Consider the following 22729-nt stretch of genomic DNA (forward strand, 5'->3'; position numbering starts at 1 on the left):
GGACTGCAATAGATAGTAAATTCAGCTGCAACTGTTGGTGGAGAATACCCCTTCTTAGCCTCTACAGAGATGATTTAGTTTGGCTATAGTTAAATGCTACTAGAGGCTGAAAGCACCATCTAAAGTGTCAGGAAGAAGAGGTGCTCAGGGCTCAACCACTTTCTCCAGTACTGGTTTCATTAGAAAGATTTTAAAACACAACACCATTGATGGAAAAATATGAAAGAGATTAAAGCTTCCATGAATTTGACACATCATTACAAGTGGCTTGATAAGCCTGCCAACTATTACTTGTCTCTTACTTTTGTGAGATTTCATCAGTGGGGCAGGCTGCAGAGTCAGAATATCACAGAAGCCTTGGCAGTAGAGAAGACTATATTTAGGAGACCTGAAGACAGGTGAAGAGTACTACAGCACTAGAAAAATAAATGGTCATGCCCACCAACACTGCGAGCCTTTGGGCTCAGAAGAAGTCCATTTATATGGAGGCAAAAAAATGTCTGAGACTCAGGATTTATTGTGATATGAATAACCCCACAGCTCTGAAAAGACATACGGAAATGATGCCTGCTGGTGACTTTAAATTACTGGGGCACAACTGGAAAGCTGAATGAAACTACTACTATTTTATAATCCTTGAATATTATTGTACTCAGGACAGTCTGCTTCCACTACTGGCCAACAGGTGTTGGGTATGAACTGAAGGACAAAGTGGTAATTTGATTTACATGTTCCCTGTTAAGAGAACACTTTAGATTTTAGCCAGGAAATACAGATCTGTACTGAGAAAATAGTTTATTACATCTGCTGTCATTCCTCTTTTTACTCTTCTTCAGTAGAGCAACACCTGAGTAAAGCACAACTGAATAAAGCCTTTCGAGGGCATCTCAATGGCAACATTTAACTCTCACAGCAAAACAGTATTCTGACAATACACTTTCAGACTTCAAATATCTTTGTAAAGCAATCATAGTTCTGCTGTGATCCTACATCAGTAACAACGAGTGACAACAACTTATCCAAGGGGCTTATTCTAAGAGGATGACAACAGCAGTTCTCATGAGCATGATCTACTGACTTGTCAGTCCCAGTTTACTGCCCAAAACAAAGCAAACATCTCCAGATTCTCCTGTGTAAGACAAGTACTAACAACATAGCCAATACACTTGAAAAAGGGATCGCAAACCAACTTTTATAGAAAAAAACTTGTCATAATATTGTGACACTTAACAGAATAAGGCAGTTATTTTTTCAGAGGGGCAAACACGTGTATTAAGATTGGGCAATTTATAGTCCAACCCAATGGATCTAAGAGGGTCAGAATAAAAACCAAATGTTACTTCATTTTATCCTAGTTACATATACTATGTCAAAAAGACACAGCTACCTGCATAAATCAGTTCTGTAACTGAGACCAATAAAATACTTTGCCTAGATACTTCCCAGGGTTATCAACACACACACAAGCAATGCTCTGGTTGATAAAGTATCATGTGCATGGTGACTATGCAGGGAATTTTGGGGGCCAGGAGAACTAATTCCTCTCTTCATCCCAGTTTAAGAAGTTGTGCCAGCTGCACTCTCAGGGCTAAAAAGAACAAGGGGCAACTATGTGAAAAGGGGTGAAACAAGAAAATAATCCATATTGAATAGATGGCAGGACCAGGCAGAAAAAAAGCTGATTTGATATTGAAAGTCTTACTTAATAAGATACCAATTCTCTGAAAGAAATACAGGATCTTTTTACCCTTCTCTGTCATGAAATTGAATACTTGTCCTAGAGCTGCTACATCAATCAACTAAGAATTCCTCTAGGACAAAGCAAAACTAAAGTAGGGACAGAAAGAACAAAGAGATTGTGTCTGGCTTGAGGAAAGTTTAGTTGCAGATATAAGCAGAAAAACAAAACCACCAAGCAACATAGTATAGAGAACTATATTCCTTTATAACAGTTTAGTACTTTCAATAGTGGCTTATAATCATGTTTCACACTTATTAATTTAATATTTCATAAAGCCCTGTTTCTATCATCAGTTGAAAGGGAAGTGATAATGTCTGTACTGGGAAGGAATTCTGTACATAATATTCTATCAGATGAAACCTCAATAACTTTATGAATTATGAGCTGTCAGACACTTTTCTCATCTGCTACAGAACATACTTCTTAGAAATAGAAGCTATAATTAAGACAACAGATGTTCTTTGTTGGCTTCATCTGAAGCATGGATAATTTTTTAAAAGCAGCCTGTAGTTAAAACAGTATTCTGCTTCCCTCTATGGGTGAGCTTTTGCAATACTCTTCTTCCAAACAGAACTGAATTTAATGGCTGCAACTATTTACGACTATTATTAGCATGATCTGAAAACATGAGCAGTACTATCCTGAGGGGAAAAAATTAACTAAGTAAAATGTTCTGGCATGAAGTACACTGCATTGTAATGCCATACATAATGCATACATAGTTTTGCAAAAGAAACTCCCTCCCCGAAAAAGCAAGGAAGAGATGGGAAAACCACCTGCTTATTCAACTCTTCTTTCAAGGATCTGTGAGATAAACAGAAAGAATAAAATAAGAAATAAGCAAGAATGTACTAAAAATATCTTTCTGGTTCTAGGTAGAGGGGGCACTCAGAAAGCTGAGGAGAATAGTGTGGATCAGGATAGACATAGCTGGAGCTGAAACCCAAGCGGGCTAGCACTGAGACTTTCACACTGCTGGCTACCAGGAGAGGCACATCTCACCTCCCTCACGTGGTCTGGAGCACTGGCATAGCTTGAGGCTTCCCATGCTTTTCTCAGGCGTGGTAAACTGGCAAGTAAATCTTTCTTACCCTTCACTCTCAGGGATCAACCCAAGCCCTGTGTGACATGCAGAAGCAAAGCAGTAGTAGTGTTCTCACACTCTCTACAAGCATCACTTTAAATGGAAGCACAGGTTAATGTCTCTAAATAGAACAAGCCAGCATGGATTTCAGTGCATGATTCCAATGACAGAGAAAAAAATATTTTAATAAGCCAACACCTGTTTTTCATGTCTTGTTGACATCTGCAGGCTCCCTGCCAGCAGTTTTCAGTCACAGAGGTACTAGCAGATGAGAGGTAAGCTGTGATGTAGGTACCAAGTTACTGCATCCCCACATGCAAGGAGATGATGACAGAGAAGACAGAAAAGGAAGGAACAGGACAGGATCAACCAAATAGCTGAACCAATGAAGTGCAAAACTGCCTTTTTCATGAAGTGAGGCTTGTTATATTCCCTCCTCTTCCTTCAGGATTGCTGTTCCAGGACTAGGAAAGAGCTGAGATCTGCAAGAATTTGAGTAACTTGGCTTGCTCAGTTCTCCTTAGAGATGCAATTTCAGCTTCTGGCAGTGGTTTGACATGAAACCATACATGCTATCAAGAAAGGAAATACATAACACTGAATGTTCAAGTGTAGTGTGGATAGTGCTGGTGTGAGGACAAACAGCACATTCCACTGGCAGCTGCATCTTTTGACTTCTGAAGTTCCTGGTGCTTCAGTGTTATTATTGCCATTAAGCAAGCATCCAGATTTTAGTAGTGGTACATGGAAGTCCTTATTGGACAAAATTTTGACAGTTCTCTAAACAAAACCTCCCTTACTGGTATTATGATTAACTAAGCATTCCCTTAGAACTGGTGCCAGCTGCCTTCCCACAAACTACCTCATCGTTCCCAAGGATATTTATGCCATGATTTCTATTAACTTCTGCAATCTAGACTTTTTTTTTTTAATAAAACAAGAGTGAAAATTCATTAAAAATATAATTTATTGTAAAGTGACTAGATGTAAGTTAATATATTTACAAAATACTTTCGCTACAGTCAAACTCTATCTATAAAGAATGAGCAGCAAAGCTCCCTCTGATGCTTGCTATACTACACAGACACATAAACAAATCTATATATGTTTTGTTAGAGCATCAACACCACCACCATGGTCAAGCACTCAAAACTTAAGACCACTAAGAACTAAGGCTGCATGTACAATTTCAGTTTGTGCTTTTATCTCTTTTCATATAATGACATAGAATTTTCCCCATGAAATTACACTGCCCATTTCTGTGCACAAAGACCAGAGCTCTCAAGGGATAAAACTCAGCTAAAGAATGGAGTAATTTAGTACCTGGAATATTATCTAGACTGTACAAGGATACACGGTCATGCAGAAGGCTTACATTCTCTTGTTTCTTTTCCTCTTCAAACCTGATTTTTCTATCATCTTATCTCAGAATGGCTTCTCATGTAAAAGTACTTTGGTCCACAATATGTTCTTGAGTTCTCCCTAGCAAGTGGGAGAGGAAATACCTATCTGTTTTTTCCTGAAAACATTTGACACACAGGAGAGAAGCAGTTGCCTATCTTCTAAGGGAAGGAATGCTGAGGTCCATATCAAGAGGCACTTGAAAATTTTAATTCTGGCCAACCAGTGGAAAGTCATTGTGAGATTATTTCAGTGACTTCTAGCCGATAAAACTTCATAGACAGAGCAAGCTCATGTGCTCAAACCATTTTAATTTAAAAAGTAAATTTAATTTAATTTAATTTTAATTTAATTTATAAAGTAAAACCTATTTTCTTCTGAGTAGTCTGGTGCTATCCTACAAAGATTACTAACCTCAATACCCTTTCCAAATATAAATGGTGACAGTTAGAAACGGTGCTCCAGCAGCATCTGTAACCAAGACAGGACTGTGGATGAACCTTCACATATCTTCACATGGTGAGACACCATAGTTGCCAGAACACTGTTGAGAATGACCTGTCCCATCTCTAAGGGATTCTTGTTTCTTATTGCTGTTTTCTTTTTTCTGGTAACATGAAGTTACTTATGCAAGGCCATCACTGGTTTGTGATAGTATCTCTGCTTGAGAAGCACATTTAAAGCATTCTCTTTTTATTCAATATAATACAGAAAATAATACAGAAAAATTCAGGGCAGTATGTTGCTTTGCTCAGAAAGAATACTTTGTTTTGTTACCTTTTTGCTGTAGAGAAACTAATGGGAGAAGAATGCCAACAAATCCCTGTCAAACTATCCACAGACAAGAAATCTAGAAGAAAAGAATAGGCTCTTCACAACTGCAAGAAAAAGATAACGCATATTACTACGCTTGAGAAGTCAAGCTGTTTAGATCTGGAAGATTTACATAAAAGAACTGGCAGAAGCTGCTGACAGATAAAAGTCAACACCGTTCCTTCATCTTTTGGGAATTATGGGAAACATTTGTAAGTGTACACAGGAAGTTAAAAATAATGAGTGTATAGAAGTCACCCAGAAAAAAAATGCAAACAATGGCAACAGCTCTCCAGCACCATGACTTTTATTCAAAAAACTAATGTGTTTCAAATCAAATGTTTCCTCCTCTAAAAAAAAAAAAAAAGGAAAAAAAAAGAAAAAGCTTAGAGCCGTAGCTGTAGCAACAGAATACAGCAAAGCTGAAAGGCAGTCTTATAAGAAAGTAAAACAGGGTTAATCCTTACAGCCATTAAACTATGGGGTGATTTGGCATAGACACAGAAGTAACATTATTTGGAAAATCCTGGGTTGAATGTACAGAGGTAATCCCACCATCCTTTCTACCTTCAGATGAAGAAGAAAACTCTAAGTCTATATGTAATAATATTTTTTGACCCATATCATACTCCTGTTGAGATTTCTCTGCATAGCAATATCAGTGTTATTTTCTTATGCCAATATATTTCACACTACCAAGATCCTAAACAGAAAGGATGACATGCAATATCAAGGACATGTACTTAATGCATGAACCTAAAGATCTTTCTTCCATAAATCATTGTTTGTTCACACTCGACTGATGAAGTAGCTTTAATTCACACCTTAGCACTTATGGTGACGAATGAATTCCATGAACCTTTACAAAGCCATCAGGGTCCCAACCAGTTAATTGACTCTAATTGGCAAAACACCATCATTTGTGTACTGACCAGCACACTGTGTTATGACATTCATATAGTGTAAAACCTGTTTCTAAGAAGCATATAAGAAAATTGAAAATTACAACAAAGATAGTGCTCATGAAAAACTGGCTATGTTTTTACATCACCATCTGCAAGCCAAAGATAACTGAAGTCGGGGTAAGAAGGAATGGAACTGGATTTCAGTCCGTAGTGGGGGCATTCATTTGCAAAGAGACCAAAAGTGAGGCAAAGCCTCTCTAAGGAAACCCAAACACTTCAAATCCAAGAAACCTTACAACTTTACAGTGTTAAAATGTCTTGTGGTCTAAACCAAAGAAAAACGTCTCTCTCTTGATAACCAGTGGTGTACTGCAAAAGAAGTGAGAGACTGAGCAGAATAGGATGAAATAACTGAAAGAAATATTTTGTAAGTGATCTTGGAAGGTGTAAGCTACAGAAGGGCAAAACTAGAAAAAACATAAATCTGGTTAAGAACTGACAATATATTCCCTATTATCTTTAGCTCAGTTGAATCAAATAAAAGCAGCTCTTTTATGGAGGAAAAAGGCAGAAGCTCTTTTTAAGTCCTCTACAGAGACCCAAGAGATAACCAAGAAGTATTCTGATCCCTTGCTTCCATTTCTTACTTCTGTTACTCAGCAGCTGCCCTACATTGACCCACACCAGCACAGTGGAATGTGCTGCAGACAACCTCCAACTTCCTTGTAGAAAATTCATGGGTAACAGGATCAATGCTATCCCTGAACTTAGAGGACTACTAAGTGTATACATGAGAATGACAAGAAAATCTAATGTCTTGAATATTTAAGTGCTGCTAGGGTACAGATCTTCCAGAAGTCACACACATAAAACATCCAAATCAGTTTTTTCCACCCTTCTGCTCCTGCCAAGAAAGTTAGCTGGTCTTCTAACCCTTCCATACCTGAAAATATAGTGGCACCATCTATCCATATATTTATCTCAGTTTCCACATAGGTACAGAGCTTAAAGCAGCAATCACTCAGTTGACTTGGAATGCTGCTTATAGGATGCAATAAAGGAGTAAAAATACATTCCTGAGTTGCACAAGATGTGATCGAACATGTGAAAAGGCCTTCTAGCTATGACTCACTAAGAAATGGGTGGGGGATTGAGAGGCTGAAAGCCTGCGGGTTGACTGGTCTTCCATACTCGCCAGCAAGGACTGAGAATTGACTATTCTGCCAAAATGCCAAGTATATCCTGGTTGTTTTCCAGCTATCCTGCTGGGTGTGGGGTGGTGCGGGGGTTGTGGGGGGAGACACAGAGAGAGAGAGAGAGAAGGAGAGGAAAGAAGGGAAGTATTACGTTTATGGTATTTTCATTATTGTGCTCCAGAGGAATCCCTTGGTCATCCTGCCAGAAGAAAGAACCAGTTACCTTTATTTGGCCCCAGCAGAAGGGAACATTTTTTCCTCATTTCATTCGCCTTTTCAAATTTATTTATTTATCTATTTATTTAAATGTTGGCCATGCTAGAAGGAAAAAGGATATCTCACTTGACTCCCAGATGGAAAATCATTCCAAAAGAACAGTTCCCTGCTGAGAACAGGAGAAAGAGGAATACATTAATTTTAAACTGACCTGATTTTTCTAAAACACATATGACTCCTTGTTTTTAAGCATAGTTCACATAAACCGTCTACATGAAGCTGGAAAAACTTGTCTCCTAAATAGCTCAGATGTGGTGACTTCAGAGAACTTTACTGAGGATTTTACAAGATAAAGCTCCTCAAAAATGGCAAATGCAGCAGACAGCTGGTCTAACTCACCTAAGCTCTGCTATACTACCACCAGGTACCTATTCATTACAGGACCTGCTAGCTCTCAAAGGATTCTAGTTTTTCATGGTAAATGTGCCACTAGTAGTCTCTAAAATAATTTAGACATATCGGTATGAGCAATCATCTAAACTGTTGCCTTATTTAAAGGGAAATTCCCTGTTATTTTTGTTTTTTGGTGGTTTGGGTTTTTTCAAATAGCATATTTCTTGATCTCTCAGGGGAGCCAGCCCTTCTGCTTCTCTTTTTCTTGTTTCAGTACTTCAGTCTGCTTTTCACCTGTCAGCTTCCCACATTTGAAACACTGCTCTCAAACCAAGAAGTCTCAGGAGACGAAGCAAAGTGGCTGGTTATTCTATAATGGCATTCAGCTAGGAGTGAACAACACAAAGGACCAAGTGAAAATGCTAATCTGTGTTGCCTGTGTTGAGAAGGAAGACATCAAGAAACTGCAAGGCCACAGGTACTTCTCTAGATACACATATTCAACTTGTTTGTCTGCTGATTCCAAAACGTTGCAGGACAGTTTTGTTCAAAACTTGTATGTATAAAGACTGGGTTGGGAGAAATTTTTTTGTTTGTTTGTTGTTGTTTTTTTTGTTTTTGTTTTTTTTTTTTTGTCCCAGAATAGCTATAAATTACATATCACAAAATTAAATGCAGAAATTTAACATATAACTGGGAGGCAACACTGTAGTTTTGAGTCATGCTTACAAAGACAAGAACAAAGTTTCAGAACCTATTATAGTGGCCACTTATGTCACAGTCTGACAGTGCTCTGTAAACACCCAAAACAAGCTGCACTTTTTAAAAAAAATTTGAGTCAGAAAATAAGCATGGATTAAATATTTCTGACAAGCTACAAATAGGTGAACCAAATAATACTTAGCATGATAGAAAATACAGTATTTTCTAGAACATTAACTTGATACTGGAATAAGAGAATTTCATGCTTTTACTTCTGCATGCCTATCAACTTGAGCCCAACAGAACAAACTGGAGCCATATTCAAGTCTATTTTTTCCTGCTAACTTTATAACTTCCCCATGCTTTCTGCACATTACATGTACCCTCTCTTTTGCTCTCAGCAATTGGGACTCTCTCCTTCAGGCATTCTGTAATCCTGCCAGCCAAAGAGCTTTGCTTTTAGTAAGTAGATCTGCCAACTTAAACACCAGTCTCCTAAGGCAATCAAATAATGAAACACACATGTATGTACTTGCACATAATCTGCCAAATACCTCTCTAGCCCACTACAAATGATTTTTGCAATCTGGGGTTTTCATAGGAGTATGCATTCATACTTAGATTTCAAAGACCAAACGCCATGGTTCTCCAGAGTTTTGTGTCTTGTTTGTACACTCAAATGCAATGACCCTGCAATTTCCATATTAACATCAAAATATATGGAAAATGAAGAACTTGAAAACAGAAAGGCTGTGCAGAAAACTTTGTATGGAGTAAGTATATCCTTCAATTTCTCCAATTTGGCAGAGAGGTCTCCTGCAAGACAGCACAGATTCCTCCATGGCAGAACACTCTTTCCACGTCTCTAGTGTGTCTGGAAAGTTAATGAATAACCATTCCAGGTGTCAAGAGTATTTTTCATACCTCCCCCATTACTCATCTATCATCCACACTTGATGTCTCGACTTCCACTTCCTAAACTAATGTTTCCTGAAAGAGGAATCTAATGTATAATGCTAGCAACAGAGTAACCCAGGAAAAGCTTTGAACTTTGTCATACTAGGATGAAATTGCGCTGCCACACCTCTTGATTTAGTAAGATTGCAGTTTACCACACGGCAAGATTAAGATGGGAGGAAATAGTTTTTCAAGGAAGCAAGTTATTGATTAATATAAGAAAAACAAAAATCTAGCTTCAAGAATGGTAATTTACTACATAATGTCACCATTTACAAAAATTCCTGCATTGTGAATCATGACTATGATACAATGAAAAAAAAAAAAAAAACCTCAAAAATAATAGAGATGCACCACAAAAAAAACCTAAAGTAAGAGGTGCTGAAAACATGTGTCACTGAAACATGTCTCTTGTGAGACATGCTTTACATGTATAACAAAGTACAGAGAATTTGAGACTCTGGATTTGCAAAATCATGAAACAAGTAAGCTAACACTAAATTATGTTACCATATTTGTTGAATCTGTGCACTCACATTCAATCAATTATTTTGATTTTGATGCTTATATTTTTACTCCAGCTGGTGCAGGAAGAGGTGTGCCAGGAAGACTGGTTCTGCAAGGAATTGTTTTGGACATGTAATACATAGTAACTGAAGCCAGCCATGGAGTGAGAAGATGGTACTCACTCCTTGGGACAAATAAAGATTTACAGAGTCAAACTGTAAATCTGAACCGTAAATGCATGTCAGGTTCTTAGTTTTAGTTATCTCAATGAAATGTAACTACCAAGGTTTTAAGAGTTACTCCCCAGGTTCACATCTTTTAACTGAAATCTACACTGCCTTCCTATGACAAAGATATTAAACTATCTTAAAGCAGAAGGCTTGTTTGTTTGGGGTTTTTTATACTGTTTTGTTTACCTCATTCCTTACAGGAACTATGATAGTGCCTTTGCTTACAACAGTGTCCTAAAGATGACTTAGTACTTGTCATCATGAAGTTCTACGAAACACTAATTAGTCATACCATTGGAAAGAGCAGAAGTATCAATGAAAAAACCTGTTTCCAGAGAGAAGGCTGAAGGCTGTGAAGAACACCTGGCTTAAGAGCACAAACTGATCAACCTGAATGAAGCAATTTTAATTCAGTATAGATCTTGAAAAACAAAAAAGCCAGAATAAGTGGAAAAAAGGGTGGGACAACTCTATAATGAAAAAATTGTATCAGATGGTGTATACTGAAAGAAGTTGTACTTATATGTATAAACATAATTTTAGATGCAGTTTTGAAACCTTAATGTTTCCTGCTATAATGTGCAGCTCATTATCTATGCACACATACATCAAGGTGATAAAACTCTGTATTTATTTTAAATATAATAATTTTTTACAGTAACAGAATATACAAATAAAACTGTCACCATATCACTTCATCAGTCATAAGAAACTCCTATTACCATCACATCAGTTACCCAAATGCAGCCCTAAGGAAAATATCAACCCTGTCAAAGTATCTATCAGCCTAGAGCAAAATTTTAGCATGTATCACTGAAGAGTTCTGATTATATTGAAAGAAAATATCTTGGTGAAAGTAATTTCTATACTGTCATCACAAATACAATTAAATATATATAGTTTCCCAAATGAAAACATCTTAAGACTAAATTCACAATTCTTACCATGTAATGGATGTTAAAGGAATAAAAAGTTAAGTAATCTACACTACATATGTACTAAAGGAAGCAGTTTGGACTAAATAGTAACAGGCTTTAAATTCATCTAGAAGTTATGAGCTCAAAACATGAATAACAGGGTGAATTAGCCCAGGACCTCAGAAGAGATGCTCGCAACAGCTTCCCTTACTTGTATTCAAAATTTATGAAAGGACAGTCAGATTCTTTTACATCAGTAGTACTTCATGCACATTCATACCCTATTATTTTGATATACTGGAATCTCTTCCAAAGAGAGCTAAGATTAGCACTCCAAACCCTAAAGACACTGGGAATTTTGCCTAACAGAACTAAGAGTAAGAACTATGGGATTTTTCCAAATGCTACTAAATCTTGACTATAGGTCCAATCCTGTTCCTTCTGAAGTTGAGATGGGTTTTGCCACCAATTTAAGGAAACTAGAATAGTAGCCTATGGCTTTTGAATGAACAAGTCCTTGAAGAAAAAGAAAGAAAAACCTCAACCATGTGTTCATTTTCAAGAACATCTGGACTTTAAAATAATTTTATTTTTAGTTTGCATCCAAAAGAGGTTTGAATAAAGGATTTGAATACTCTATTTAGAAGAGAGCAGCTCACATTAACAAGCATGGACATGTTCCATCCAAACTACTAGACATTTTACCACTGTATTTGATTGACTGGCCATTTAGTTCAAACAGACATTGAGAAGGGAAAAAAACCAAAAAAACCCCACCACACAAAAACCCCCCAACAAAACAACAAATCTTGTCTAATTGGCATGTTCTTACTGTGTCATAATAAAACCCTACATATTTGTCTTAGAGGAAACATCTGGAGAAAAAGCGTAACAGTTGGTAACTGTCTTCCCCTTTTTAGCTAAAGTGTTCATGCAACTCAAAGTCCTGCATCCTAAATCACTCTGGAAGGCACCAGCAGTCCACTAGCTTTTTCAGTGAAGGTTTTAATATCAAAAATAGATGAGACTTTCAACTTGCTAAGAAGCAAGATTTTATGCTCTGTAGTAAACATTTTTCAACCAGTGGTTTAATATTATCCCCAAAAACTGTCCTGACAATAATGGGATTGTGAAAATGTCTCGTTTCATGTAGGGGGCTGAAGTTTACACAGGCCACCAGAAAACTTTTATAGTTGTAAGCACTAAGCTTGATCCAAGAGGAAGTCAGAAAAACATGAAAGTTTCAGGGAATGCATGCTAATCTTTCAGCCAATAGTAATGAATTATAAATACAGCAAAGAGAATTCATCACTGTGTGCCTTTAAGAAGCCCTTGCTCAATGAACAAAGGTCCTATTTTCTGTTATTTCAGAAGAAATTTTTGCTACTTGCTGTTTAGAATGTGTTCCTTAAAATTCTATCAATTGGCCAGGCAAGAGTACAAGGATGACTAGAAAAATTTTTATGCCTAGAACTGGGTTGCACTGGAGCAAAAGGCCTCCATAAATCTTTTTATTATTAAGAAAATTGCTTTTTTAGGCTACTGACTAGCTACACTATTCTGGCTTCAGACAATTGAGTACATTTGGACTGGCCAGAATATATTCTAAACTGTACTTAAATATCTGCACAGATTTTACTCCAAAGTACCTATAATAAGCCTTCACAGAAGATCCATGTACCAGCAGAGACTGAAAGGCCGAGGAACAGATCACAACTGGCTGCACCCCATGGTGTCCTGGCACCTCACAGCTCTTTGCATACCACATCTGGGCAGGTGTCTCTCATGCATGTGCCAGCCAGCTAGGAGCAAAGCAGGAAATGATGGAGGGTTTTGCCATGGTCTCTGTTGCTCCTTACCTGTGACAAGCAGCTGCATCTTGGTAAGGAGACAATTCAAGGACAAGGTAAAAAACACAACAGTCATTTTCCTGTCTCCATCCAAGCACAGCACATGAAAAATTGCAAGGGAATTTGCATGAAAAAAATAGTACTAGGACTAGAATATGTGCTCACAGTGTTGAACACCATGTGCAAATAGGAAAAAGACTGAAAATTTTTCCCCTTAACTGCTTATTTCTGGAATGTTCCTGGAGGGAGAGATAATGAAACCAGATACAGCTGTGCAGGCTGATCTCTCATGATACATAATTAGTGGTTTCTTTCATTAATTCCCTAATTTAAGTGCTTTCATCTACCTCCAGCAAAAAAGAGATGAGAAAGAGGACTTGGACATAAAAAAGTAACCTCAAAAACTAAGAGGCTTCCCTTTGAGAGAGACTGCCAGAGAAGCAGTAACATGCTTTGAAACATTGTTTTGCAGTTTTTTTCAAAAGTTTCTTTGCCAAGAGTAGTTCTCCATGCGCTCCATCGCTATCTACCAATGTTGTCCAAGCAGGATGAAGAGATCTTGGCAGAAATAGGTGATAGCACTTAAGTTTTCTCTCCTAACCCAAACAAATAAATTCCACTCTTATATCTGTAAACAAGACATACAAACCTGGTGCAGCCATGCCTCCTGCTAGGTTGTTGTGGTAACTCTATCCCAGAAAAAAACAGCTCAGAGCTGCATTCCCTCTGAGACTACAGATTTCAGGTTGCGTTACTCTTCTTTCTTTCCCAGGTGGTGAGCAGGAGGTTACGGAACTGGTGTGTTCAAACATGCTGCATCCAACAAATGCATTCTCACAGAGGAGAAAGAGCAAGGTAGAGGCCACTTAAATTATACCAATCTAATGTGCTTGAGTGGAATAGTTTGGCTTTTTGCTACAACCTTTACAACTTTAAGTGTGCATGTGTTTTACAAGGAAGCATCAAAACATTCAAGGAAAGTAGAGTTAACTTTATTTTTCTAAAATATAGACACTAAAAAGAAGTAAAAGAAAAGGCAAAAAAAAAAAAACCACAGAGAAAAATCAATGCCATATTTTACTGAAAAGATACAATTGTTGCTCAAGATGTTCCTGGAACCTGAATGGACTAAAAGTAACTGCCATTCCTGCAAGAGGTCTCCCTTCTGCAGGAGCATCTTCTCATCCCAGATGCTACCAACCGATTTGCCAGCACAGCCAGAAACTGGCATGTTTAGACCTACCAAACACAGATCTCACTTGCCCTCAATATCCACAACCTCCAGTGAAGAAATTATCTTAGATACTGACCTCTGGGAAATGTTCAAACATAGCAAATGATGAGGAGCATATACAGAGTAGTGAATTGTATGACAAAATTGTCTGACAGCTAACTGAACCGTTAAAGAAGTTTTTCATCATTCATGTCATGGTTTACATCGTAGTTCTGAAGTATAAGATAGTCTCAAAAGATATTTTTGAAGTGTAGAAACCATTTGAAATCACATCTTTCCCTGGATCAGGGCAGGAGTGTGTTTTTGAAAATCTGGCTTGAGGAATTTGTTACCTGAAAAGCCATCAGCTTAAATATAATTTTTTAATGCTGTCTTACATGCAAACTGTTTTATAAAGTGGGTCAACCTGTGACAATAAAGAGCAAGATCTGGGTGTTATTCTTGTGGATTGCAACATACAGCATTTATAAAAGACTGAACAAAAAGCAGTCACATTATTACAAAAGGTTACACCTGCTAACACTTCATGAAAATATTTCAGGCAATGTCCAAGGATGCTGGCATTTCTACAACACAGTGGAAAAAAAGAAAACAAACAAAATCCAAACGCCAACAAAAAATCTATGCAAGTGCCTTCTCTTAATGAAACCATCACAAAATAGAATTGCATTTTAGACACTTATTTTGATGAAAGCGTGAACAAAGGTTAGCAAATACTAAGCAGAGTTACTACTTGTTTTTTTAAAGCCAGAAGTTCTCTCTAAGTTCTCCCGAGTATTTAGATTCTCACCAAAGTATTCTCAGGACTTAACATCCCTCCCCAGTTAAAATAAGCATGTCTTTAATATTGTGTAATTCCCTTTGTCATTCCTAGCTATGAAAATAAAGAAGTTCTTTGTATTCTAGACCTCAGACTGATTTCATGGTTGCTCATCATGGAGAGCAGCTTTGGAGTAAGAGGCAGATGTGAAACAGTGCACAGCCAGCTGCAGTTAGAATTCTTTCACACTAGAAAATCTGGATGCATATATGGCATCACGCAACTATTTCAGTGGGCACAGTTATTTGCTCAGGGTGCTGAATGATGCATTCTTGGCAGACACTTAGTACCATGTATTGCTGAAACTCATGAACTGATGTTATCATATGCAAGCCTAAGTAAGAAGTATTTGCTAACAAGAAGGTTTTTTTCAGATGTTCCTGGATCACAGCTACAGGACCAGACCAAGATTATTGCAATGAGAGGTATAGGCTAATTCACCTTTGCCATGCTTTACACCTGCCCCAGCTTTCATGTCAGCACAAGGTATTAGCAGACTAAATCAGTGTAATAGAAGGCTAAGAAAAGGTAAGCAAAGTCACTCAACACAGTGCCACTGTTGTAATCACAGAAAGGCATATTAAAATCAATATGATACAAAACAGACAAAGATTCATTAAAGCATCAGAATAGGAGTGTCTTATTCTTTCAGCTTCTTAATGCAAAATTAAGTCTAGTGCAAAAGAAGGCATTATTTTTATTAGATTAATTAGATTGATACAGTCGAGGAAAAGAGATTCATTTCAGTCACACAAGCCTTTTCAGTCTAAGGTCACCTTTGAGGATTAAAAGGGGGTGCTGTGTGCTCCAAGTGATATATCTTTCACAGGAATATATATTGTTCAATTAAAGTAGTATTTAAAAAAAATTTCTCTCTCACTTTAATATTTATCCTGTGAGGATTAAAATGCAACATGGAAGATGCTGGGTTTAAAGGTTCTTCCTCCCTCCTGCTTCCTTCCTCCTGTACCAGCAGGTGGGGCCACGCATCAACCATGAACTTGCCCAGGCCCTCCATCCACGTGCTGTTTGTACCAGTACTTGTAAAGCCTATCCCTGTGCCTCCTGTGGCGCTTACAAAGGCTTTTTTCGTTATTATCACTGTGAAAAAAATGCTCTACCACACTTCAGTGGAGCTTGCAAAAATCTTTGCAATCATCAGTGATAAAGCAGGTGGCAAGGATTCTGTTTTCAGATGCATGCACTTATCCGGCAGCTAGAAATTTGCCTAGAAATGTGATCAGAAGTAGCAATCGGCAAGGCTTTATGGCAGGAGCTTGCCCCATTAGTCAGTGCAAGTCAAACTCAACTGACGTGAAAATTCATGACTGCAACGCAGTTCTGACAACTGCAGCAGGTCAAAGACTTAAACTGGTTCTAAAAGGAAAGAATTCAAGGGCTCTGGCTTGAATGGTAAATGTATTTACTATTTGTATTTGTCATGAGATAGTGACTCATTACTTCATCCCATAATTTACTTTTTCCATATGCCTAAATCAGGCAAGATGACTGTATTCTTCACAATGCAGGCTTTAGGTTTGCTGTCTTTCACTCACTCTAATGTTCTTCAATACACAAATGAAAATAATTTTCACAAATGGATTGCTACACTGGCTTTATAGCAAATTAAAGAAACAAATCCTACAACACCTTTGGTTAAACCATGCACAAACAGTTTTATACCCTCTGTCACTTTGGATGTCTGTCAGATATTACATAACCTGGCTGGTGAAAGGAAAGAGTTTCCAAACGTTCCATGTCATTATCTTTGTGTAACTTGCTGATCTGTATCTGTTCCAGGAGAAGAGTGAAAAGAAGTTTGGGCTTTTTCTTTAAAAACACTAAATCTGTTTTATAGCTTCGCCACAAGAAGGAAGAGCTTCAGATTATTTTTAGACTCAAAATCAGCTGAAATAGTACAAAGTGTCAACATAAACAACCCTTTTAAGTTCCACAGGAAGTTGCAGGAAGTGCCAAAACATCAAAACAGACAAATTATTCATATAAAGTTCTGGTCTGCCCTTCTGCAATCTGATCTTTATTTCAAAGTGAGAATTTAGCATTCCAACTTAAATCTGAAAGTATTTCAGTCCATCAATCAAAGCTTTATGCTCCAAAGTCTGCTTAAGATCAGCCTTCACAAACCGGGTAGGGAAATGATACTGTGTGAATCAACTCTAAATGCCTGTGGCCATATCAGATGAGCTGAATCAACATTTGCTAAGCATATCTGGACTTCATACAGCTTATGCACTTTTCATTTGCAAAGAGTTGAGGAAAACTGGGATAAGCAAGAGGAACCAGCCTAAAGCAGCTTCAATTAAAAAAAAAATATCATTCAAAGAGAAAAAACATGACTGATTCCAGTCATGTAGAATCTTTACTGCTTCACATAAACTTCAGATGTCTAATGGGTGGAATAAAGATGACCCTATGCCGTGTCTCCACTGCTGCAAGTACCTCAATCCTCCCAGCATCAGCCAGGCACCCTTGCCTGGTGGGAAGAAAATGTGGCAGGTTGGGCCACTTGGAACCTCACAATTACATCTGCCTTGCCATAGCTCTGCCATGCATCAGGCCTGAGACTGGAAGGTGCTATAGACTTCTTGAGGCTTTTGGTTCTCTTATTTTCATGTCCTTTCAGATGCAATTAAAAAAAAAAATCCCCACAAAATCTGACTAAATCTAGTTCTTTATTGATGAAAATAAGGGAAAGACAGGCAAAATGTAACAATCCTAAAATTTCAGCAGAGGAATGCCAATTCTTGTCTTTACCAATGGTTCTAGAAACTTAGATAAGTCATGAATAAAAAAAAAATATGGGGAAAGATTTAAGTGTTTCAATGGCATTTGAGACCACCAGCAAGAGGGTGGGGGGTTTGGTTTCAGATTGACTTTTAACATTTAGGAAGCTCCCTGTTTCTAAGTAAGACTGACTGCATAAGACAGGGGTCTGATGAGCAGCTCTGCCCATGTCACCAGCCTCATTGACTGCTAAGTGTGTTCAGATGTCTATGATTATTTGTGTATGAATAATACACCATTGTGAGTACTGGCAGCACTGTGCTTAGATACTGCAAATTAGAACTAATACAAAAGTATCTGGACACTGACGAGCAAGTGATCAGGCTTAATAAAGCCAAGGGGAAAAAAACATTCAGAGTGAATAATTAAGTTAAAGAGAATTGAAAATATTAAAAACTGTTTTCTTCAAAAAAAATAAACCTAGGTATAGGGCAAAATTAAAGGAACTTCTTTGATTAAGCATATATATTCGAAATCCCAAGTTTCTAATACTCTTATTCAACATATACACAATGGGCACACACAGAATTGACTTTACAGAATTAAAAAAGTATACAGATTACAAATAAATGAGGTATATTTAAGAAGTCTTAAGTTACAGTTCCTCATTAATTTGTCATTTTAATCCACAGTACTTTCGATTCATCAAGTAGTGAAAATGTAAACTTGACTGCATTTGGTCAGGCAACTTTCACACTACACATTGATTTATTTGAAATACACTCTAAGGGTGTAGAGAGAAGTATCCTGGGAAGAATCTTTTGGCCTACTGCCCATTACATTGGCTGCTGGACAACGTTACTGTGCTATTCCCTGCCCCAAATAAAATACACAAAAACAGTGAAGCTACTTGGAAGTCAAATATATACTGCTGCATTGTTCTTTATCTGAACTATATTTCTGCCCTCACCTCTGGTTTTACCCCAATTTTTGTAGCATTCTGCTAACTTAAAAATTTCACCTTCATTTTGATTTTTATCATACTCTTTGAGTACAACATTTCCAAATTTGTTTCTAAGATTCAAAGCACTCTCTGCCTTAGTTCTCTTCAGAAAAACAGATGTGTAAAGAGACTACTTTTAATTACTTTTCCTGATTTCTTTATTTTAACAGTAATTAAGCCTGAAGTTCAAATTTTTATTCAGGAGCATCTAATCCCTGGTCTCAGGGCATTATGGAGGTGTCTAGCCTCTTATATGAAGCTTAAAATCTTTAATTCAAAACCAGCTAAGGAAACTTTTTTTTGTGGTTTTTCTTTTCTTTTTTTTTTTTTTTTATTATTATTATTATTATTATAACAAAACAAGGTTGGACTGCAAGCTGATTCTTAAACATTTTAGAGCACAGCAGGATTATGTGTGCAGACTTGGAGATAAAGATTTCCAGTTAAATCAGAACACTTTCTTGTTTCCAATTCCCACAGTCCCATGGTATTAAAAATCAATATATTGCATGTAAATAGTACTTTGTCTAAAGGTAAATAGTACTTTGTCTAAAACCTCTAAAGGAGGTTACACATAAACAGAGCCCCCCCAAATCTGCAGCATAATTTCCCAAAGTAACTCCCAGCAGCAGAAAATCACATAAATGTCTGTTACAAACACAGTCCTGGGGCAGACTTAGAAACAGCAAGATTCTCTCCAGGACTTTCCCAGCCCAGCGCTGTGGCCAGCTCACAGCATGGAGCTGTGAGCAGAAGCATGGAGCAAGCATGAGTATGGAAACCAAAGAAGCTACGAAGTGCTACTTTTCAACCAATAAACATCAAAGCTGGGATGCTGGTTGCTTCACCACAGCACGCACATATAAAGTGGTATTTTCTTTCTGTTCTCTGCTGCTGAAAATGACTTGTCATGTTTGAGGCATCTATCCAAAAAGCCATGTTATTCTGCAGTTACATTGGGTGGTGACAACTATCTCCACAAGTGGATTAAGAAAAGAGTCAGTGTCACCTGAGCAACCCACATTAATATCCAACACAAGAAATGATCAAAGATGTAATAGTTTTTCTTTTCAAAGGAAATACTCCATTTTCAGAACTATACTAATGAAAGAGAAAACATAAGGCTCTAACATGAGGTTCTAGCAGTTAAGAGTTCGACGACTTCAGAGATAGGGACAGTATAAAAATTGAAATGTATTAAAGTGCCACTAAATCCTTATCTGCCCTCAACTTCATCCTAACAATTATTTATATCTAGGCACTGAAAAACTTGCAGGTAATGCTTGCTACAGTGCTTCAGAACAACGCTATATAAACCAGTGCAGGTTCATTCTTTATTAACTCCCACAAGCCTAGAAATGCTTCTGCCAGGTTAACTTGGTTGCCACATACATTTTTTGTATACTTCTGCCCTTATATTTGCTGGTTATCAGCACAGCTGAATATAAACTTATAATATGGGCAGAGGGATGAAAGTTGATGAACTGATACAACAAATTTGCAAGTGATGCTGCAAACATTTCTGTGTAGACAGTGTCATGATACTATTCATTACAATGGTGTCACTGCAAAATCATGATCACACACTGGAACTCTTATTACCTGCAACTAGAAACCCAGAGAATTTATGAAGTATTAGAATTTGAAGAAAAAAGTATATTCTAAAATAACTTGGCTTATTGATCTGTAAAACCCAACCATCTGAATTTCAGTAGGTAAAGGAAACAAAATCACTTGGAGAAAGGGTTTTTTTGTTTCCCTTGGTTTTTTTTACCCCAAAGTTTTTCCAATTATAAAAAGAGAAGACTTGCTTCTTCTCTTATCAGAAGAGTTCTGATAAAATTCTGAGTTCTGCCTAACAGACTGCTGTAAATAGATTAAAAAGCAACTTAGGAAGATATTTCTTCTGTTTAAGCTTTTTTTATATAAGGCTGTATTTTTCTTCTGCATGCCATACCCCCCAAAGTGATAAATATTAATTTCTCTTTATTATCATTTCATTGTATATTTTAAAATATTCATTCTTTAATGCCACAGGTAAATAACCCATAACCCCATAACCAGAATATATCTTTTAATGCTAGCAAGAAATTTGTGGTAAGAACATACTTTTATTTCGAATGCACAGTACTGGACTCACCAAGAACTTTCTCGATAGTGAGTCTGATGAACCACAAAAGGAAACACTTCTATCAGTTTCTTAGAAACTTAAAATAAATGTTAACCAGCTCATTTTCCACTAAAGTTTTTACAGTGGAGAATTGCAACCGTACTTTCCAACCTGTGAGATGTACCTCACAGTAAGTCACCTGTGCCTGAGACAAACCACATGAAACTACAAAGTGTGTGAGCTAAATATTACAACGTAGAAACAATGCTTAATTGACTGAAATGAGCTGTACACTAAAAAAGCTGACCAGCAGCTGCTATATACATGAACATACACTCAGACAAGACTGTGAAAAAAAATCTGAAACCATGCACCTTCTGAATACTGACCTTGTTGCTCAGTCTCTGATTCAGCTTTTGCAAGACTTGGTGCTACTGGAAGAGGCCGAGGAGGACGAGGCTTTGGAGTAGGGGGAGATATTTTTTTTCTTCCAATGTATTCTACATAAGTTCCTGGGAAGTCCCCCCTCTCCCCTGTGGTTTCATTAAAGCCATTCAACCAACCAATTTCCTCAGGCTTTGCTTCTTCCCCTTCACTGAATCCAAGTGCTAGTAAGGTACCTTTATTCACAGTTAATATATCTCCTAAGTGCAAGTCAATGTCTTCTTCTCGCTCTTTTTTGTAGTCATATAAAGCTCTGTATTGATATCCCTCAGCACTCATCTTGGCAAATGATTTAACATTCAAAAGTGTTATTAAACAGTATTAAAATGCAATTGTCCAGTTACAGTTTTATGTACAGAGAAATTCAAGATGAATTTAATGGGATGATGAAAATGTCTCTTAAGTAATAAAATCCAACAGAAAATGAAAAAACACCAGTATGCCTTTTCACTGCTGATGTTTTTACCAATGTATTTATTCTTAGTCACTGTCTGTCGCAGAAGTTAAGTGTTCAAATTCTTCTATGTCTAGCAATATTCTTCCAATTAGTTCTTTTCCTGGGCTTTCCGGCACTTCTATGTCTCCATAGACAAGTTCAGCCAACTCTTTAGCCAGTCACACTTTCTTCAGATGTACTTGCTCACATACCCTAAAGATTCTGCCACCAAACTCTGCGCATATGCTTTTCCTGGAAAGAGAAGAGAAATCTGATTAAATCATTTCATATTCTCTTGATTGTGAACTTGGTATTCTTCCTATGACTTAAGCTTTCTGCAACCCTGGCAAAGATTGTGTCTCACATAAGAATCCTAGTAACAGTAAAATCAAGCAAGAACACAAAAAATATCTCCAGCTAATGTTTGCATTTTTATAATGCCAAATTACTTATACTTACTCCTTATATGTCAAATTACTTGAACCAAATTTGTACCCCTTGCAGTATGAGGCACATTTCCTTTCCTGTAACTTACAGCTACTGAAAAGTCTCTGTCAGAGGGCTTAGCCCTGGAACTATCCCTCTAGTGCAGTATCTAACCTGGCAGCAGGATTTTATATATTATCTCCTTGAAGCCAGACAGCCACACCCCTTCTCCACAAAAGGTCCATCAAGACAGAGGAGGAGCTAACTGCAATTAACATTGACCAATAGAATATTCAGTCTCCTCCTGCCCATGACAAGGGTGAGGATGGGTAACAATCCCCATCCTAAAGCCTGTATTTCAAAAACTGTTTGGAGGAACATGTCTTCTCATAATCTGTGGAAGAACCAAGGATTCAAAAGAGCTTTTACTTGATGACGACCATATTTCCCCTTTTTCTTTTTTTAAAGAGGGGCTTTACCACTCCTCCATCTTCCAGGTTTTTTTAATGTGTTTGTGGTATAATACTAGAAAAACAATCAACAACTGTAACAGGCACACCCAGACCACCTAAGCAGCCGTAGCAGGAGAAAAATATCAG

The 22729-nt window shown here is 37.4% G+C and overlaps 1 protein-coding gene across 3 annotated transcripts in view; it reads right to left on the reverse strand.

The window, feature by feature from the left end:
- The window catches only part of PIK3R1 (phosphoinositide-3-kinase regulatory subunit 1), a 62412-nt gene that overhangs the window by 35639 nt on the left and 4044 nt on the right, over nt 1–22729 (reverse strand). For 2 of the 3 annotated variants that reach the window (XM_058864145.1, XM_058864148.1), the window contains exon 2: nt 21214–21956. In XM_058864145.1, coding sequence (XP_058720128.1) covers nt 21214–21547 — 334 coding nt within the window. In that variant the 5' untranslated portion in view covers nt 21548–21956. Of the gene's footprint in view, nt 1–21213; nt 21957–22163; nt 22424–22729 lie in introns of those variants that run through there. The other variant, XM_058864146.1, reaches the window with a different exon arrangement.

This window comes from Poecile atricapillus, chromosome Z (genome assembly GCF_030490865.1).
Source record: "Poecile atricapillus isolate bPoeAtr1 chromosome Z, bPoeAtr1.hap1, whole genome shotgun sequence".
NCBI classification, from domain to species: Eukaryota; Metazoa; Chordata; class Aves; order Passeriformes; family Paridae; genus Poecile; species Poecile atricapillus.